Here is a 19,527-nt window from a genome sequence, read left to right as displayed (position 1 = left end):
AGCGGAGTCAGGGTGCTGAGAGCAGGAATGGGATTCTGATAATCCAATTCTGACAGGGTGAGGTGAGCCCCCGGAGATGGGGATGACATAATGGGGGAAGGCACCCTGGAGATGGAGAAAGGCATCTTGATAAGACAGTATCTGATATTCTGACAGATTGGGTTGGGGAGAGGCATTCTGGTATTCAAATATTCTGATGATTAAGAGGGAGGGTTGGTTGCAGGAATGACCAGAACAATTAGGTCACAATTCAGGGAAACTGAGTCAGGATAATTAGGGAAACTGAGTCAGGACACTAAAAGAGAATTGCGGCATAACAGAATAAACTTCACCAGTTCCCTTAAATGATCTCAACTCAAAGACATTCGAGATACGATGAAGATAAAGCCCTATCTTTTTTCATTTCTCTTTTCTGCCTACTCTATAACAAACACTGCTGGCTCATATAGAGCTTATAGTCCATTAAATCTCTCTTCCCCCAAGATCCTTTCCAGACAGACAGAAGTCTAATGATACTATCTCCATTCTGATCTAATGAAGTAAATTTATTTTCCTAATACCAATGTAAGACTCTATTGACTATAATGTTAGATTCAGTCCAATGCTCCATCCTGTCAACATTTTTTAAGATCCTGACTTTGTTATCCAGCATCCGTTGAGTATTATGTCGCCTGAAATTGGATAAGCTTTTCATTTGAAATCAGATTTTTGAGTTTCAAATTTTTTTCCCTTCCTCTTCCTAAAATGGCAAGCAATTTGATATAAGCTATATATGTACAATGGAATGATATGTTCTTAATGGTTTTATATAATCATGGTTTCCTTTTTTACATGCTCACTAATGAACTCTTTAATAATTCATTTTAGAATTTCTCCAGGAATGGAGGTCAAACTCACTGACCTGTAGTTTATAGACTCATCTTCATTTCCTTTTCTGAAAATGCAAATCACATCTTTCTTGATTTTGCCCCAGTGGGTCCAATCTACATACAACATAAGGGCGGTTCCTTGAATTCTCCTGATATCATGACAATAATATTAGCACACTTTTGGGTGTGCATTAATTATTTATCACTCTTGGCACACAACTAACATCTTTTTTCTGTTGTATATTTCTTGGACATTTGTTACTTAGCTCCTCCTACAATAATTCCTTTTGTGATGTTACAGCTTACCCACATCCATCCCCTTCCATTGTTCTTTGAATGATTCTCAATTTTAATTCTTCAGCTAATAAAATTAATTTCCTCAAAACCCAGTTTATAATTCATGTTATAAAGGACTCACAAAGTAGGGGAATACCAATCAGGGACTTTATGTGCCCAGAGATTACAGTAGTGGTTCCTGTGCAGATGGACTGGCAGGAATTTAAAAACATTGGCTAGTTTGGTTCTGATGATGACACTGGTTAGGCTAGGCCCCTCCCCTCCCCCCCCAGTCAATGTAATAAAACTGATCCTATGAATCTAAGAGAGACTATTCTAGAATACACCGAAAAGAATAGGGTTGTAGACTGGCCCTGTTTAGCATGATCATGAAGATTAATGCTTGATATAGAGGACAGAAGACCAAATGGTACTCCTTTGGGTTCTACAACAAGAAGGCAAATTACACCAGAAAAAAATCAGAAATAACAATACTTCCACCTGCTGGAAATATTTCAAATGCTAAACTATGTCTACATAATATGAACACCAAGGAGAGATGAAAATAGGCATAGAGATTACCTGAGGGAATTAGGTTTTTCAGGGAGGTACTTGGATTTGGAGATAGAGAATAAAAGGCTGTGCTTTTGTGCTTCAAGGGCATGCCTCCTAGTTTAGACACCAGCTCTTGCAAGAAATTAAAATCTTTTCCTCCATTCATCAGTAAGTTAGTAAGGCATTTTTAAAAGATTTTAATGGGGGACGACAATATGCAAATAATAATAACTAGCTTTACTCAGCCCTTTGGGGTTTGAATATTACCTTACAAATGTTATCTCATTTTATCCTCATAGTGACACTGAGAAGGGGATGCTATTCTTATTTCCATTTTTTACTGCTAGGAAAACTGAGACAGGCAAAGATCGAGTGACCAAGTAGCTGGTTTTTTACATATAAACAAAATAAAAGTGTAACTAGAAGGTCATCTCAGAGGTAAGTAGGGACAATGATAGGAATCCCCAATATTCTAAGAAAAGAAAAGAATAGAGAGAGAGATAAGGTGAAGAACTTACAGGAATGCATGAATTCTTTTTCTGTATTTTATTTTCATTATTTGTGTTTCCCCTATGACCTGTATAATATGTGCAGGCTCATATTTACTTGAGCCTTGGCCAATTAGAAACATATTTACTTAACCTGAGCTGATGACATTTATTAGTATTTGACATTTAGCGACATTTAGTCTATTAACTGGACACTGTCTGCTTGATTAAGTCTGAATGTTTGACTTTCTGTTTCCTAGAAATCAAGAGATTTGGGGGAAACAGAAACCTTCCATTCCAATCTCTCCAAATAGCAACAACCAATTAGATGCCTCCCCCTCCCCTTCTCAATGGTCTCTTGTGATGTAATTTCTTGTATAAAAGCTATGTGTCTTTATTACTTCTTTAGTACCTACTGCGAGCTTTCTCTTTCTTATCTCGCAATGGGACAGCTTATCCTCCGGAGGTTTTCAATAAACAACTTTTTTGCCTTCTACTGAGTGATCTCTGAGTAGTCATTTTGAGCAAGGGTCTTGTACATCCTTCACAGTTCGGGGCTCGTCTGGAATGGAGTCTTGGGGGGAGACGGCTATGTGCACCCTGAACAGGGACAGGCACCCACAGAGTAGTTTTCTCCATAGTCTCTAGCTCTGGGTGAGCAGCCGCCCTCCCCTCTTAGACAATGATCTGAGGCAGGGATATTCAGTGGAACACAGAATTGAAGACTGAAGGAAATAGATGAAGGCCAGCATTTGCAGCCTGAAAAGAAACACGTGTTCTCAAAGTAAAGCTCATGGGAAATCTGGGGGTCTATTGGCTGGGTCTAGGGAGACCCTGAGGGATTAGCCCTCTTAAATTTATTTTTGGTGTGGACTGCTGTCGACCCCAACGACAAAGGACTTTTCCTAAGGAGGCTCTCAGGTGGCTGTGGGGCATGAGGGTAATGTAGGGCCTCCATCGACACCTGGACTGGGTCCAGGGTAGTATAGAAGCAGTCCAAAAATTTGTATCAGAATGTTAGCTAGGGAATTCAAGACTGGAATGAACTTCCCAGATATAAAGGGAAGAAAACTTGGAGGATGTATATTCCAGAACTATTTGGATATATCAGACTTAAATCTGGATGTAAAAGGTGAAAATAGAGTTTTGTGTATGCCTGTGTGTATGTCTGCTTTGTATTGCCTTTGTTGTGTTAAAAGTTACAAGTTCGTAAGAAATAAGAATTCAGCCTCTATGTTAAAAATATCAGGCTGAATTGTTGGGAATTGGTAATTCTTTCAGAGTGCTTCAGAACGTAATTTGAGAACTAGTTTTGGGCTTCTCAAGAAAAGAAAATCTTTTTTCTCTTTCCCTCTATCTCTGGCAGTGGTTTTGCAGGAAGCAGGAAAGAAGGGGGAAAAATAAAAACATAGATTGAAAGTTTGGAAAGTTTTGAGAAAATAGAAGAACAGTGGCTATCACTCCTGTCAACAAGGAACCTGTTATCAGGATTCAGCCAGAGAAAAAAAATTTTTTTTCAAGGTAAAGCAAGGATTGGTGCTTAACTCTTTCCTGGCTTACTAAAGGCTAAACTGGGTAATTGTTTGTCTGCAACATTTGATTAAGAGTTTGGGGAACTTACTATATTTTAAAGAGGCACTATAATTTTGAAATTGAAATAATTTTGAAATATTTTACTGTTGCCTTACAAGGGACAAAAGAGATTGATTTACAAAAGCAATTAATAGTTTAATTGGAGCATCTAGTCAGGAGGATTATTGGTTTGGGAGTGTTTAAAGTATGTGATAAGGTTTGAGCAAGTAGGCATTGGGAAGAGAGAGAGAGAGATGGGACAGGAGAAAGAAGGTGATTTAAGAAGGATTGATTAGTAGGAGCAAATGATTTCAAGAAGAAATCAGGGGAAAAAAGAAGGAACTGGTGGGAAAACAGAGAGATGACTGTGAGACAGGATGTGTTTTTGTGGGGGGAGAGCAGCAGAGCGGCAGTGGAAAGCAGCAGCCGCTTGGTTCCTTTGGCTGAAGAAAACAAACTGTGATTTAAAGGGACAAGCTGCTCTTACAAGATGTTAATTGATTGAATATTTGTTTCTTTAGCTAAATAATGGTTATGAATATTAAAGAATACAATCAGAAATGTGGTATGTAGTTTGAAAGGGTTATTTCAAAAAGTTTAATTGATGTTTTCAAGAACTTTTCAGATTCATTTTATGTGAAAATAGAAAGTTTTAATTAATTGTATTGATGCCAGTTATCTGAAAGGGACTCCAAGGATAATAGTTTTTACCTTCTTCCTTTTGAAAATGTTTTTGTTGTGAACAATATGTAGTTTGGGATTTTTCTGTGTATTGAGTATTTTAAAAGCAAAATGATTGGTATAATATTCAATTTATTCAAGATGCAACATCTACTTGGGCATATAAGAATAGTGTGAATTTTCTGGGATAAATTTCTTACTGTTATTGATGTAAGGTCATGGTAAATAATTGTTTGGGATTTATCTGAAAATTTGGAGATAAAATTCTTTGAGCTTATAATTAATGCTATTTGGGAGTTTTAAAGCTCCACTCTCTGGGGTACTGAAGGTTGAGTTTTACCTGCTTATGTTATGTTATAGTTATGTTCTTACATTTTTTCTTCCTGTGACTGATTTCTATGATCAGAGCAATAGTTAATAAGAACTGTTAATGCAATTCAAATATGTCATACCTTGCTGTTTCAATCTGGTAATATGTAATCATTATATCCTAAATACTTAGGCAAATAAATATTTAGCCTGGTCATCTGTCTGTTATTGGATATTTGTGTTTTGTTTTAAAAATGTTTCTAAGTGATAAGAGGACAATTAACAATGGTCTGTGAAACCTAACTGCTATTTATTGGGACTATAGCCATCTACCTATCCTGTGAAGCAAACTTGTTCCTTCACATAGGAACTGCTGGCCAATCTAAACTGGCCTCCCCAAATGTTGTTGCAGTTCCAGACTGTTCTAACCTTGTTAGATTTGGGGTTTTTTTGTTGTTCTAGATTTTGGTCAAATTACAGATTATTGAACCTCTTCTGAGACATAGATCAGCCCATCTGAAGCTTAGATTGACACCATACCCATCCCCCTGCTTGGACTGAGAGCCAGTTCTTCGCCCATTTCTCAGCCCAAAGCAGCTAAGATTGAGACCATCACCCACACTCCTAATATAATTTGAACTGATATGGGGGACTTGGGAATGGTTGATGAATGACTGTTAAATCCTGACTTGGTCGTCTATTACTGTATGTTTAAGATTTGGAATGGAAATTGTTAAAATTGATAACTGTTGCTGTTAAGGAAGTTATAATATGTTTATAATATCTATGTTCACTTCAGAATATGTATTGTTTGAGGGATTTTTTTTTTTTTAAAGAAACTCCTCCTGTACTAGTCTGTTATATATAGGAACTTTAATTCACTCTTGGGATTTATATGTGGGATGGTTATTTGACTATTTACTTTTTTTTTTTTTTTTGGATGATTCCTTTCCATGAGAAAAAAAAAAAAAAAAGGAGAGGAAGAGATAGGGAACTAGGGAAACTGGTGGATTTTTCTCAAAATACCTAAAAGAGTGAGAACCCTTAGTTTTCTGTTCACTTTGCCTTAGGTACTTCTGCCCCACCCCCTATACCATCAATTCAGATTGAATTGGAAGTCCTTAAGCAGTCCTTTTTTGTTTTTACTGTTTTAGCTTTGAAACCCCTTATTCTGTGGAATTGCCCTGGCAGACTCAGTTTTTGCGATTATTTTTTGTTGTTGTTGTTGTTATCTCCAAAATATATACACCTGTCTTGGGACTGGCAGTCTTCAGCATTGTAACCCTAGTTTCTTAATTGGTATTTCAGCATTTTCAATAACATTGCAGTTTTGAGATCAAGCCTCTAAAGTTCGGGGCTTGCCTGCGTTCATGATTTAACTGTGCATGCTCTGATAGCTCTGCTCAGAAATCTGTATTCTAGTAGCAGCCCTGTCTGTCCCCCTGGGTGGGGACAGATGGAGCTACTCCAAGCCTCACCCTTCTCCCCTGGAGTGAGATGCCCCTCTGACATGCATGACTGTCTTGGAGCACTGCTACTCCCTATATAAGCAGAAGCTAAGTTAAGTGCACAAATGACTGAAGACCACCTAACCCAGTGAATTGTCCATCTCAAAGTGGATTCTCTGGTTGAGATGACGGCCTTTGTACTGCTGATAACTCTGGGGTTGTCAGGAAGAGACTTTCCCTTGCCATAAGTCCTTACATTTTCTAGTTTCATTTTGACTTATTTGCCTTACATTGGATTGGTCAAAATTATGGTGCTGAGACCTCCCAGGTATCTAGGGGAGGTAATTCAATAATTCAAATATTCAGAAGGAGAGTGTCTAATATTGTGCCTCAGTTTCCCTAAATTGTCATCTTTATTTATCTTTGTATTTTTGTGTTTGCCAAATGTCAATCTGTTCTGTGATAACTGTTTCTAAGATTGGTGAAAGCAATTTTTATGGTATGAACTTATTGCAATCAGTGGTATTATCCTGTTGCCACTATGTCTACCCTGTATAATTACATTTAGTAACCAGAATAGTTCAATGGTCCCTATCAAAATATTGCATACAGAAGATGCTATTAAAACGATGATTCTTCAGAGAAAAGACTGGCATGTATTAGAGAGGGATGATCTTGATTGTGAACTTGATAAAGAATGTATAGATATGTTAATTGATTTTGAATAGTGTGTAAGTTCTTCATAGAAATATGATAAAAATTATTTACATATTACACAGGGGGAATTGTATGGAATAGTGAGAGATAAGGTGAAGAACTTATAGGAATGTATGAATTCTTTTTCTGTACTTTGTTTTCATTATTTCTGTGTTTTCCCTATGACCTGTATAATATGTGCAGGCTCATATTTACTTGAGCCTTGGCCAGTTAGAAACATATTTACTTAACCTGAAATTTATTAAGAGATGTGGAATGATCTAATTCCTCCTGCTGTTTAGTATCACACTTAGAATTGTAATTAACTCCATTCTTTTCACCTAGTTTAGTTGGCACTTCTCCTTCCTGCTGTTTTTCTTCATTCTAACACTTAAATAACTTCTTATAGTCAATTGTATTAAATTATATATATTAAGTATGTCTTTGAAAATTGAGTTAAGTCCATTTTTATTGTAGAATTGACAAAGATCCTCTCTTACTAATTCCCATTCGTCTAGATCCAATTCTTTTTCCAGAGAGAAAGAAGGACATATGTTCTTTACAGTTTCTAAAAGTTCAGTGATCTGCTGCAACATTATAATCAAACCTTGGCTTTCCATAACTTTGACAATGCTCTCTAAACATTTTCCTTGAACAGAAACAGAAGGCTGTTTTCTAAACATCTGTCCCATCTTAGATGAAATTCTACTTTAGCTCTTTTAACAAAATTTCTTTGTTGTACTCACCCTAATTTCTGGGTTGAAGAGTCTTTTCCACTGAAATCAGGATCAGAGCTTTTCCACTGAAATCCACTGAGGGGCCTGTCAGTCCTACGTTCAGGGCGCCAAAATGTGGGTGTTTTTCTTCTTTAAAATATAATGGTTCTCTCTGGGAGAAGGTTTCTCAGGGAAGCTTTCTGGAAGCAGCCTTAGTTTCAGTTAAGAGTAATAATCATCCAAAATGCAGCCAGCTGGTAAAAATGCAAACATTTATTTTCTCCTTCCAAAATAGCCCGGTTAGTTGAGGCCTCTGTCTCTGCTTGGTTCTAAGAGCTCTTGCAGATTGTCCTTTGCTTCTGCCTCTGCTTTCTTCAGCCTCCAGCCAGCCAAGTGGAAAATGGAATGAATCTCTCTTGCTTTGGAGAGAGGGCTTCTGGCTCTCAATCTCCCAGAGTGCTCTGAGTCTGTTCCAGTGTTCTCTTCTCCAATCTAATTCAGCTGAACTCCCTTGTTTGGGCCTCTGTCTGCTTTTATATCTGAGAGAGTGGGATTGTGGGATATCTCCCAGCATGCTCTCTGGCCCTAAGAGCTTCAAGGGAGGTGTGAATTTGGATATCTCATACTAAATCCTGAAATCTCCCAAACATGTGAACTCCAATGAGTAAAGGTATGAACACAAGCATTGTATCAATTACATTAAATTAACACTAGGATTCTAACATCTCCCTTGAGTTATCACCTTGTTTAAAGTTGAGTTAACAGTAGGATTCCAACATGAAACAATACAATGCAATAACAATACCTAGTATGTATACATCTATCTATATCAATTTGTATCTGTTGATATATACTACATATATATACATATAAAATGGTGAGGTTCAAAGGAGATCTCAAAAGATTGAGGTTTCAGATAGGTGTTGCAAGGCATCTCAAAAGAATTTGCAGGCTTGAACCCATCTCCAAGTCAAAGGCAAAGTTTATCATAATTGTAATTCCAATTGAAGCAGGCTAAGTTCCAAAAGAATACAGCAGAGAACCAGGAGCAAGAAGATAAATTTATTTGAAAAAGATAGAGAGACCAGGAGCTTCATGTTACTTATTTGCTCATTTTATGGCTTATAGGTAGATTTGAGGGGTGATCTATTCATTGTTGTCTCAGGAACTTGGTTATCAGATTGTTTAATTGACCTCCGCAATGTACAGTACACCTAATGCCAAAGGACCTCAGGATTAACACTTTATCTTCCCTAAAATCTAGGGGAGAAACATAGAACTATAGCATTCCTAAGACCAGGGAACCTCAGGTTTATTGCCATGTTTCCCTAGAAGTAGCACCCTATCATAAATACCTGTAAACACATGTATCTGCCAATATTACCTTATTTGAGCCTCACAATTCTGAGAGATAGGTGCACTTATTTTCTCCATTTTTCAGAGAAGGAAACTGAGTCAGGCAGTTATTTGCCCAGGGTCACACAACTAGTAGTGTTTGGGTAGAATTTGAACTCGGTTCTTTCCACAGCATCATCCAGCTGCCTCTCAATCCTAATTAGTAATCCCATAAAGTGATTACACCTATTTAATTTCTCACTATTTGAAATTATATGTCCAGTCTAGAAGAAATATGAAGTTATCTTTAGAATAAGGAGGTCTCTGCCTGAGATTCCTTCTTCATACTAATTAAGACATAGCTGCCCCGCACTCCCCAACTCTTTTCCTTTCCGATTTTGTTTCCTTTCCTACTCTGTTTAGCATCAGAAAGGGGGGATTCTCATTCCAATAACAGCCACTAGGTGATGTATAGCCCTTTTAAGACCTTGCTGGCGGACCCACCTCAAGGACGACGGCGGCGCTCTCCCTTCCCTTTTCTATGGTAGTTCCTCTTCCTCTCGCGTGACTCTACAGGATATCCGGTTTGTACTTCGATCCTGGTAGACACGTTTTTTTGGTCACGGAAGTATAAGTTATTGGTGCCTTCCCCTTCATCGGATCCCATCTGCTAGAAGTCGGCTTCCCTCCGCCCAGGTGACTTGGTTTGACCTTCAACCGCCGTAGAAACCCACCCCATTTCCTTGGCAGGTAGTTCTCGATATGAGGAGGGCTTTTCCCAACGCTTTTCTCTCCCCGTACCTTGCGGGAACGATTCTCGGAGTTTCCCGGACAAGGCGCAAACCCTCCAGAGCTGAGCTGCTCTGGTCAGGCACCGCCGAGCTAGGGTTTGGGGCAGCGAGGATAACTTCTCGCTCTCTAGGCTCTTGGGTCGGGCCCGGGGAGCAGCCTCAAGTATTGTGTCGGCGATGGGGAGGAGAGGGAGGTGTGTGCGGTAAAAGCTTGGTGGTTTGCTGCCGCAGCTGGAGGCCTGGAAATAACCTCAAACCCAGAAGGATGGTTTTGAAAATAATGGATAAAATATTTATTTTTTTAAGCAGGTACAATTCAGTGAATATTAACGAAGTTCCTTGTGGTATTTTTGCTGTAAATTCCTATTTGGGGTGTTTTTAAATCAAAATTTGCAGGTTCACCCAACCTGAGTAATTGAGGCTGGATTTAATTTGGGATTTTCCCCCATTCCAGCCCCAGACCCTCTCTAATAGGCACCTGGCTGCCCCATCTTTCATTATATCTTAATGAAAGGGGTTCAGTCAGCCCCCACACAATGTAAATAGAAATTGTTTCTCTTTTGGTCAGAAATCCTGGGAGTCTTCCCAGAATGAATTGGGGGAGAGGGGGACTGATTAAAAGTGGCCATTCATTGGTTCCTTTCTTTCTTATCTAGTCTTAAAAATGAGTGGGCATCATCTCAGTCTGATCTAAGATTTTAGTCTGAGACCTGATAAAGACTTTAGCTTAAAAAGGCCAAGGTCTTCCACTGCATCCAGGATCATCTCGAGTCGACCTGATGTATATCTGGCCACTGAACCCAGATGGCTCCAAAGGAGAAAGTGAGCCAGGTGACTGCGCATTCTAACTTAAACTTGAGTCCAGCATATTTGCATGTCATGGCATCACCTCCCTGATGTCATTGATGATGATATTAGAGAATGAAAGACATACAATAGCAGTGGCTGTTGTCAAGGAGATCCGAGTTCAAATTTAACCTCAAATACTAGCAGAGTGACTCTGAACAAGTTTTTTAATCCAAAATTTATTTGCCTCAGTTCTCTCACTTGTAAAATAAGCTAAAAAGGGAAATGGCAAATCTCTCTAATATCTTCACCAAGAAACCCCAAATGGGGTAACAAAAAGTCAGACAGAACTGAAAAATGACTAAACAAATAATAATCATAGGAGCAGCAGCTACTTTATGTGGCTCTTAAAAAGAGAAAGTAGGTGTTAAAATTAATGTGATTTGTTGATATGTCAGTCTACCAGTGTGGAAATTAAGTCTAACTCTTTTGAGTATATGATAAATAATATTTGTATTTACTTCACAGTTTGATGTTGAGGGTAAAAGGATATTAAGTGGAGGGGCTAAGGATGTCATTGGGACAAATGTGGGCAGGGGAGGTTAGGTGAACATCTGATGAAACTGTTCTCACATCAACATTGGTTCTCTCTTCTCCAGGACTTTTGTCACAGCAAATCAGAAGTACCCGGTTCCTGACCTTTGAGTGAGAATACTATATTCTTTTTTTTCAATTTCTTATTGGTGACCTGCGCAGTTGATTCAAGTTTGGAACCAATTCCATTGTTTCTGGGACTATTATGAGAAATCTTGGGCCCAGTGTTAATACATGGTCTGGAAAACGGCTACTGTGTGGTTGAATCCCAGAAACCTGGATGCAGCCCTGTACCAGTCAGCCTAATTCTGACCTAGAGTAAATTCCCAGACAAAGTGGGATTTTAATTTTGCAGTAACAGGTGTGAGCATTCTAGCAGGAGTTTGATGATCATGTATAATACTGCAAACAATATCCGTATTGAAAAGAAAAAACAAAGTAATATAATTTCAGCATATATTAAGATCTAATAAGTATCACATGCTTTTCAGGTCCTTTCCATTTAACACTTAATACAATGCCTATGTTGGAACCATTTCATTCAAAGTGCTATTTGAGAATTTAAGAATGATTGATTTAAGACAAACATAGAATCAAAGATTTGGAACTAAAAGGAATTTTATAGGCTATCTAGTTATAATCTCAATTTACAAATGAGGAGACTGAGGCCCATAAAGCTTAAGCTGCCCAGAATGACCCCAGGTAGTAATAATAGTAATAGTTAACATTAAGATTAGCAAATTTTAGAATTAGGATTAGGAACAAATAAAAGACAGAACTAATACCATAAGATGCTTGCAGTGTGAAGACAGGATTTTCCATCTTTTAGCTGACTCCAGAAGTTAGGATTTTCATCAATGTCATCTGACCAAATTGAATTGAAACTAGGTAGCATTTTTTCATTTTTGTTGATCTTTTGGCTTTATATCTTCAGTTCCCTCTTCTCCCCCCTCTCCCAGGCAATTGGGGTTGCCCAGGATCACACAGCTAAGAAGTGTTCAGTGTCTGAGACCAGATTTGAACTCAGGTCATTCAGACTTTAGGGCTGGTGCTCCATCCACTGCATCACCTAGTCCCTTCAGTTCCTCCTTCTTCCCTTCCTCAGTCACATTGTCTCTTAAGACAAAAATAAGAAAGATAAAAAAGCAATTCATTAAAACTAAACATATCTGTTGTGTGTCACAGTATATTCAGTGTTTCATATCACTTCTTCAGAGCCAGGATGTAGAGTTATTGTAATCATATAGAGTTCAGTTTCAACTTTTGGTTGTGGTCACTGTTCTCTTACATAGTTTTATGTTCCTTATATTCCCCAGTTATTATTACATATCATAGTTCTTTGCATTTTTATACCATAATTTGCTGTTATATCCCAGTTGCTGAACAAATTTTTTTTTTTTTTTTTTTTTGCTATTGCTAGGGGCTAAATATTTTGGTTGCATGTTAAACATTTCTAATTTTTTTTTTTTTTAACCTTCTTAGGGTTTGTGCCTAGCAGTGAGATCTCCAAGCTGTAAGGTATTGATGTTTTAGTCACGGAAAAAATAATTTTTATATATAATGATAATGGTGAAATAGGATTATGTTGCTTACTAAAATATAAATTTTTTTTACAGATCAGCTAACCAGATTTCTTCTGTATTATCATACATTTCATGTCATCATGATTTTCATTTTGTATGGTCAAGGTAATTTTATGTCAGAGCTCTATTTTGTTTGGTCCAGTTCTTAGGCAATTAAAAATTAAGAAATTAACTTCAGTCAAAAACTGTAAACATATCGGATGTTCATGTTTTCAAATTTTCTGTCTCGTTGTCTTCCTGAACTTCTGAATCATCCTAGAAATTATAAAATTTGGCAAATAGCTTTTTATCCAGTCAGGCCAGTCAGCATTAAAATAAAAACATGCAAAAACTTTAAAAGATTGAATATTACAAAAAAGAAAATAAAAGACTGGAGAAATATAATTACTCATAAAAGATACAAATATTATTGTATAAAATATTTATCTGTAACACTATTTGTCTATAGTGTATGACAGCTCACACTGTGCTTTTATGCATTGATTTTTTTTTTTCTTTAAAAAAAAGATATTCCATAGAGCCCTGAAGTCAGGGTGTTGATCCTCAATCATACAAGATTCTATTATATATGTGCCACTGGAGATAGTTTTGTTCAACAACTGAGCTATAAAATTAAGAGATTTGCTCAACATTTTTATCAGTATTTTGAAAATCTTTGCAGTATTGAAACAAAAGGATTAATGTATTGTTAACAAGGTTTTTCAAATGTTCTCATCCACAAACAAAATTGTATACCAAGTGTGAGAGTACCAGAAAGTCTCAGTATAACCCATGATACTGGAAGAAGTTAATTTAACCACTACTCTAGAAAAACAAATTTGACCAAAAAGACGATCCATGGAGTCAGACCATCAGTATGTAACAAGTTAGATAATAAGCTGGGCTTAGATTTGAACAGGAGATTCAGAGAGATAGCTTGGAAGTTATATAGTGCTTTCAGTCATCTCAAATTATTCTCTGCCTCATAAGTTCATCCCTTTAATAGTAAAATCACCTAAATGATGCTATATGGCTGCAAATAATGGTACACTATGATCAGGAAGAATGAAAATTCCAAATAACTTACATGGAAATGAAAAGATGCAGTGAATGGAAAGCAAATTGAAGTGTATTACCAGTGATGACTTGAAAATATAGAAAGGAAGAACCACCTAAAGATCTAGAGCTACAGTTGTATTTTATAGTGAACATGCTATTACTACAAAGCACTAAGATCTGTAGTAGATGAAGCATTGGTCTTAAAGTATCAAAAAGAACAAAGTCTTTAAGTTTTGCCTTTTCACTATTAGTTTTGTCACCGGGGGCAAATCACATGCTTTCTGTCCTTGTTTCCTTTGGATAAAAGGGCTGATCTAACTAACTTGCATCAAATGTTTTTATGAATGTTGGAGTTTATCTATAGATGTTAATGTGTGAGACAAGTGATGAAGTAGATGATGGTTTCCTATTTTTACCCACAGAAAATTTCTCCTGATGTGATAATATTGCTACAAGGTGAGCCACAGGTGGGTACTAAAACATCTGACCAATAGCAAGAATCATTGTGTACATCCTTGTCAGTTCTTACTGAACTATATTTAAAGAATCCCATCCACCATGTATTTGTCAAATGATCTAATCTTGCTTAAAGATTTTCAGTAAAACCTCATTTGGTGTAATTCTTGTCTGTCTTTATAAATGCTTTTATAAAGGAACTATTGATATTGAATTCTTGAAGCCTTTTCTAAGTTATGTGGGTGTGTGATAGTGCAGCAAAAGGCCAGCCATGTGACACATAGATGTTGAACCTAGAGTCAGGAAGACTGAGTTTAAATCCTGCCTCAGACCTCATATATGTGACCATAGACAAGTTCAGTTAGTTCTTGCTTTATATTAAATTGAAATTTTGCAAACATATTTATATAAAGCATTCTGAAAGAAATCCACATTTTAAGAAACCATCTGTGTTAACTTTATAATAGTGTTCTCTTCGCTTCTGCCCTTAAGCAATCTCCTATCCACTCAAAAAAACCCTCCAAGTGAAAGCAGAAGGAAACAAGCCACTGTTGGCTTGAAATCTTTAGTTCCAAGAGGGGAACCTGTAATACATCCACCTTACACATGTGCATCTGTCCTGTCCATTAGTACTTGGGTATCACATATCACTTATACTCTCCTGTATATTTCTAGCCCTCAAGTCTGTCCTCCATCATGTTCTTCCTCTTAGTTTTAGTAAGGCCTCCCCTTTCTCTTTCTCCCCACTTGGTTAGCCTCCTTCCTATTTATTCCTTTTCCTGTTTTTGTTAATCTGTCCCTAGATGCCATGGTGTCCTGGAACTATGTGCCAGTTCCTTCTCACCATCAGTGCAAGACCCTTTTCTGGCTTCCCACTGCCCCCTACATTTACAGGCAAATACTCATTCCATTTTTTAAAAAATCATTTTATATAATAGTTTGCAGAATGGTCCATTTGTATAAAATGAGAATTGCCTGTAACAGAAAGTCTTTGGCTCTCAGTTTCTGTAGTGGCAAAATAAGGGCAGGAGGAGGGTTGTACTTAAGATTTTTTTCATTTCTAAGACTGTTAACCTAGGATTGTTGGGATGATATTGGTTTTCTGATGTGTGGTTTTCCCTTTAATGCAGTAAAAATTACGATTTTGACCCAAAAGGTAGAAGTTTTCATGAATAAAAGATTTCTGAAGGAAACTGGATAAATCACTTGTATCATAATGTAGCAAAGTTCTCAAGGGCCAAATAAGTTAATATGGGTAAACTCTGTAAACATAACTACTTATACAATGCATTACAAATTTACATTTCTTTATCTTGGCTTTGTACTACCTAAACTTGGCTCTGGAACCAAGATTGTTCTTACAGTCTTTCCAACTAACTCTTTAAGCAGTAATTAAGAGGGATCTTGGTTCCAAATATCACTTGTCCCTTTTTTTAGAACTAAGCTTTCACTGAGATTAAGTACATTCTCCAAGGTCACAAGCTATTAAGTGACTGAACCAATGCTTGAATTTGCCTTAAGTCTCTAAAATCATTATTCATTCCATTACATTACACTTCAGTGCTTCCCTAATTCAGGAAATGAGAAAAGCATTTGCTAGCAAATGGATAGTAAGATGAAGTTTTAGAAGGCAAATAGTTGTTGCTAGAAGATACAGCTTGACAGATTTTGAGTTAGAAAGCCCTGAATTCACATCTTACAAGAGTATTAATTACTAGTCCTATGACTCCGAGCAAGTCACTTATCCTCTCAGCCCCAGTTTCCTCTAATTTAAAATGGGAATAATAAGCAGTTTTTCTGAGGAACAAAATAAGTACTATTTGTAAAAGTACTTTGCAAAATTCAAAGTTCTATATAAATGCTAGCTTATTATATTGGGGTATGATTGAGTGAGAAATATATTTTAGTTCATGTTTTAACATTTTATATTTTAATTGTATATGTAATTGTAGGTAGACCAATGTACTAAACCGTTATTTTTGAAATGAACTGAAAAATAGAAGTGTTTGGTAAAGAAGTTCAATATGGTGGAAGAAGCAGAGAGGAAACCAGTATTGGAAATGGTCCAAGCAGCTGGAACAGATGGAAACTGTGTCACATTTGTGTTGTATGATGAGGATCATACACTAGGAAACTCTCTACGTTACATGATCATGAAAAATCCAGAAGTGGAGTTCTGTGGGTACAGTATCACCCACCCTTCAGAAAGCAAAATTAATTTCCGCATCCAGACTAAAGGGGGTCTTCCAGCAGTTGAGCCCTTTCGTCAAGGCCTTAATGAGCTCATGGATGTCTGTCAACATGTGCTTAATAAATTTGAAGCAAGTATAAAGAACTATAAAGATCAAAAACAAGTTGAAATGGAATAGTATTACATTCTTGATCAGATTAAAATGCATATCTCTGTGCTAATTTTATAGAATTGGTCTGTTCCTTTAAAAGTTTAACCCTAAAGTCACTTTGTTTATTATTTTTGTTAGAATATGTATGTGTAAAGAACTGGTATAGTACTTAATAAAATTACATAAGGCAATAAACCTGAAATTCAGATAAAGATAAACCTGTAATTTTCTCATTAAGGAATTTCTTCAGCATTCCATTATAGGTGATTTCAAACCAGATTTTTGTTTTGTTTCAGCATCAATGGAAGCTATCCAGCCCTCTTGTTTTTTATAATTCATGTGTATGTTGTTCACAGACAGCCTCATATGCTGAGGACCTTCTTCCACATAATTTTATATTTCTTTTGTCTTTGCCTTATTGGAACCTGAAAACTAGGCTTTGCTAGCAGAACATAAGCAAGTAGATTTTCATGTGCTGAAGAGATGGATACCATCAAAAAGTATACGAGACTTGAGCCAGCTTTGTGTCTTGGATCAAATGTCATGTACTTTTTTTGTGTGGATGTGTATATATAAAGTTTCCCTTATTGCTAAATACATATTTAAGTATAAATACACAAATGGAGGGTTGGTATTTATCATAATCATTTGGATTCTTGTACATTATTTAACCATTCCTAAATCTTTTCTGCTATAATTATAACAATAAATGTAGTATGTATTACATGTAGTAATATATAATAAGTATAAAATGTAAATATTTTGATGTATACAGGGACTTGTCATCAGTGACTTCCAATAGAGTCCTGTTGGAATGAGAAAGTCAATGATAATTCATGTATCCACTTAAAAACTCTGTCCTCCATGGTCTGACTTCATTTGCTTTCCAAAATCACTAATGATCTCTGCCAAATTTGATGGCTTCTCAAATCTTCCTCCTTGGTCTCTTAACTTTTGTCAGTATCTATCACCCTTTTTTCCTGGATCTTCTCACCTCTTATGAGTTTTTTTTTTAACACTGTTCTCCTGGTTCTTTTCTTACGGATCTTGACTGTTGCTCAATCTTTCTTTGATCTTCATCTGGGCCATGCTTAATAGCCCTGATATTCTCCTGGACTTTATTTACTGTTTTTGATCTCATCAACTCATGAATTTAATTCTCTATACAGATCTGAGTCTTGTATTTATCCAGCCCTAATCTCTCCTTATCTCCAGTCTGAAATCACCAAATAAATGCCTGTTGAACATCCTGAACCAGGTGTCCCAAAGACATTTTAACAAGTCCAAAATCAAACTCATCTTCCCTTCTACATCCTCACTTTTCTATTGTGTGTATATACACATATGCAAAATAATGAAACATTGTCAGTAATTTATGTGTATGAGTGAACATGGGCATTTATATTTTAGCACACAACCTGCACTAGTACAAATTCTGATCAGAGCAGCAGTCTTGTTAATCTAAACCCAAATTTAGAGAGGATCCAGTCTGACTAGCAGTGTTATTAGGCTATGAGATGTAATTATGTCCTAAGAGTTCATAGTTGAAGTACTAGACAAAAAAAAAGATGTTCAGTCCTTTCCCATTTGAATTCATTGTTGGACTATTGTATGCAAATTCTTCAACTGAAATATGTTTTTGAACCATTATGTGGGGTAGAGTAACTCAGGCTTACTTAGAATTTTATACATGTGAATCAATCTGTTACTGATGAAATCCTACTAATTCTCCCTCCAGCAAATTCAAAAAGAATTTTTTATCAAGTATTCCTGTCATATCCAGCTGCTGTTTACTCCCTGTTTGGTAGCTACTGTGAACCACTCGGGATTACTTTCCTGTGTTTATAATGGATTTTCTTTGCAGGGCCCCTGAGTTCCTGATCTCTTCACAGTAAGGTGTCTTTCTGCTAATATATGTCCCCGAAATACTGGGAAAACTCACTTTATGAAAAGTCTTAATGACAAATAAGCAATGTGGACTGTATGTTTTATTTCTAAGCCCACTGCCTTTACTTCCCTTTCAACAAAGAAATAGACTGTTCATGAATGTCTGCATTCCCTTCATCCAAGATTCTAAAACCTAAATACAATTATGTGACTTACACAAACATTAGCAGATAGTGTGGGATGTCTGGTATCATTCTTATAGAATCATATTTCTGTACTATAGGGACAAAAGAACTCAGAAAATGTTTTTGATCATATATAATACATTCATCAGTGTGCAGTGGAAACATTAATAGGTCTCTTTAAAGGTAGTGAAGTGATACACTACATTCCATGCCAGTCTTATGATATCTTTGTGAAGTAGCATTTTTTTTCTTGCTGTTACCCATTTTCCTTCTTTGTCCTTCCTCTGCCACCTCCTCCTTTTGACTAATGTGTTAATCTTCATTTTAAGAAGTGAGTAAAAGATCCCAATCATTTCCTGGATGGGAGAAGCAATAATGTAAACAGTGTAAGAATTATTCTTTGTTGTTAAGACTGGGTTCCATCCTTGATCATTTTCTTATGAAGACTCTGTCCTTTGTCTATTTCACCTTCACATAGGGAAGTGTGCATATAAGCCTTAGCCTAGAAAAAATAATTTTAAAGGAACTATAAAGGAGATTTTATGTATGCTTCCACTGTGAGGTGTAAAACTGGCAAGTTTAAAATTGAGGATTAAGCGACCGGAAAGTAGAGGCTTTTGTATTGGACCTCACACCATTTATTGGGGCAGTTTCCTATCATTTCAAACTAATCCCTTTCCCCTTGAGACTAGGAAAAGAGAAGCTCTGTAACCTGCCCTTCCCTTACTCATTCATTCCACTCCATGCTGAATTTTTTCTCAAGGATGGTGAATACTTTGAACTATCAGTGTCTTCAAGAGGTTACATTGAGATAACCCATATGGATATTCATATATTAAATGGGCACATAATATCTCACACTCTGAAGGTTTATAGTTATATTGTCACTTAAATATGTCAATAAATGATTGAGCCCTGCC

General features: G+C 36.7%; 1 protein-coding gene and 1 non-coding gene across 10 annotated transcripts; both read left to right on the top strand.

The window, feature by feature from the left end:
• The first annotated feature begins 9,513 nt into the window (after positions 1-9,513).
• LOC127560710 (DNA-directed RNA polymerases I and III subunit RPAC2-like) lies at positions 9,514-17,789 on the top strand. Of its 9 annotated transcripts, none has more exons than XM_051995528.1 (7): positions 9,514-9,641; positions 10,393-10,567; positions 11,182-11,227; positions 12,599-12,634; positions 12,733-12,804; positions 14,160-14,204; positions 16,146-17,789. In XM_051995528.1, exon 7 carries the CDS (start codon positions 16,218-16,220, stop codon positions 16,560-16,562), a length of 345 nt encoding a protein of 114 aa, XP_051851488.1. In that variant the 5' UTR covers positions 9,514-9,641; positions 10,393-10,567; positions 11,182-11,227; positions 12,599-12,634; positions 12,733-12,804; positions 14,160-14,204; positions 16,146-16,217; the 3' UTR covers positions 16,563-17,789. The 9 variants fall into 9 exon arrangements, with proteins under 9 accessions (XP_051851488.1, XP_051851486.1, XP_051851487.1 ...); XM_051995526.1 differs by having other exon boundaries at positions 9,514-9,695; XM_051995527.1 differs by lacking the exon at positions 10,393-10,567.
• On the top strand, positions 11,351-11,530 carry LOC127563646 (small Cajal body-specific RNA 16). The gene has a single exon (XR_007954085.1). It is a non-coding gene; the product is annotated as a small Cajal body-specific RNA 16 (non-coding RNA).
• Positions 17,790-19,527: the final 1,738 nt, after the last annotated feature.

The sequence above is a fragment of the Antechinus flavipes genome, chromosome 4, assembly GCF_016432865.1.
Source record: "Antechinus flavipes isolate AdamAnt ecotype Samford, QLD, Australia chromosome 4, AdamAnt_v2, whole genome shotgun sequence".
NCBI classification, from domain to species: domain Eukaryota; kingdom Metazoa; phylum Chordata; class Mammalia; order Dasyuromorphia; family Dasyuridae; genus Antechinus; species Antechinus flavipes.
This window is presented reverse-complemented; position numbering and strand designations above follow the sequence as displayed.

What these genes read in the sequence shown, in the direction of transcription:
- LOC127560710 (XM_051995533.1), top strand. Translation starts at nt 16,218, where the DNA reads ATGGTGGAAGAAGCAGAGAGGAAACCAGTATTGGAAATGGTCCAAGCA.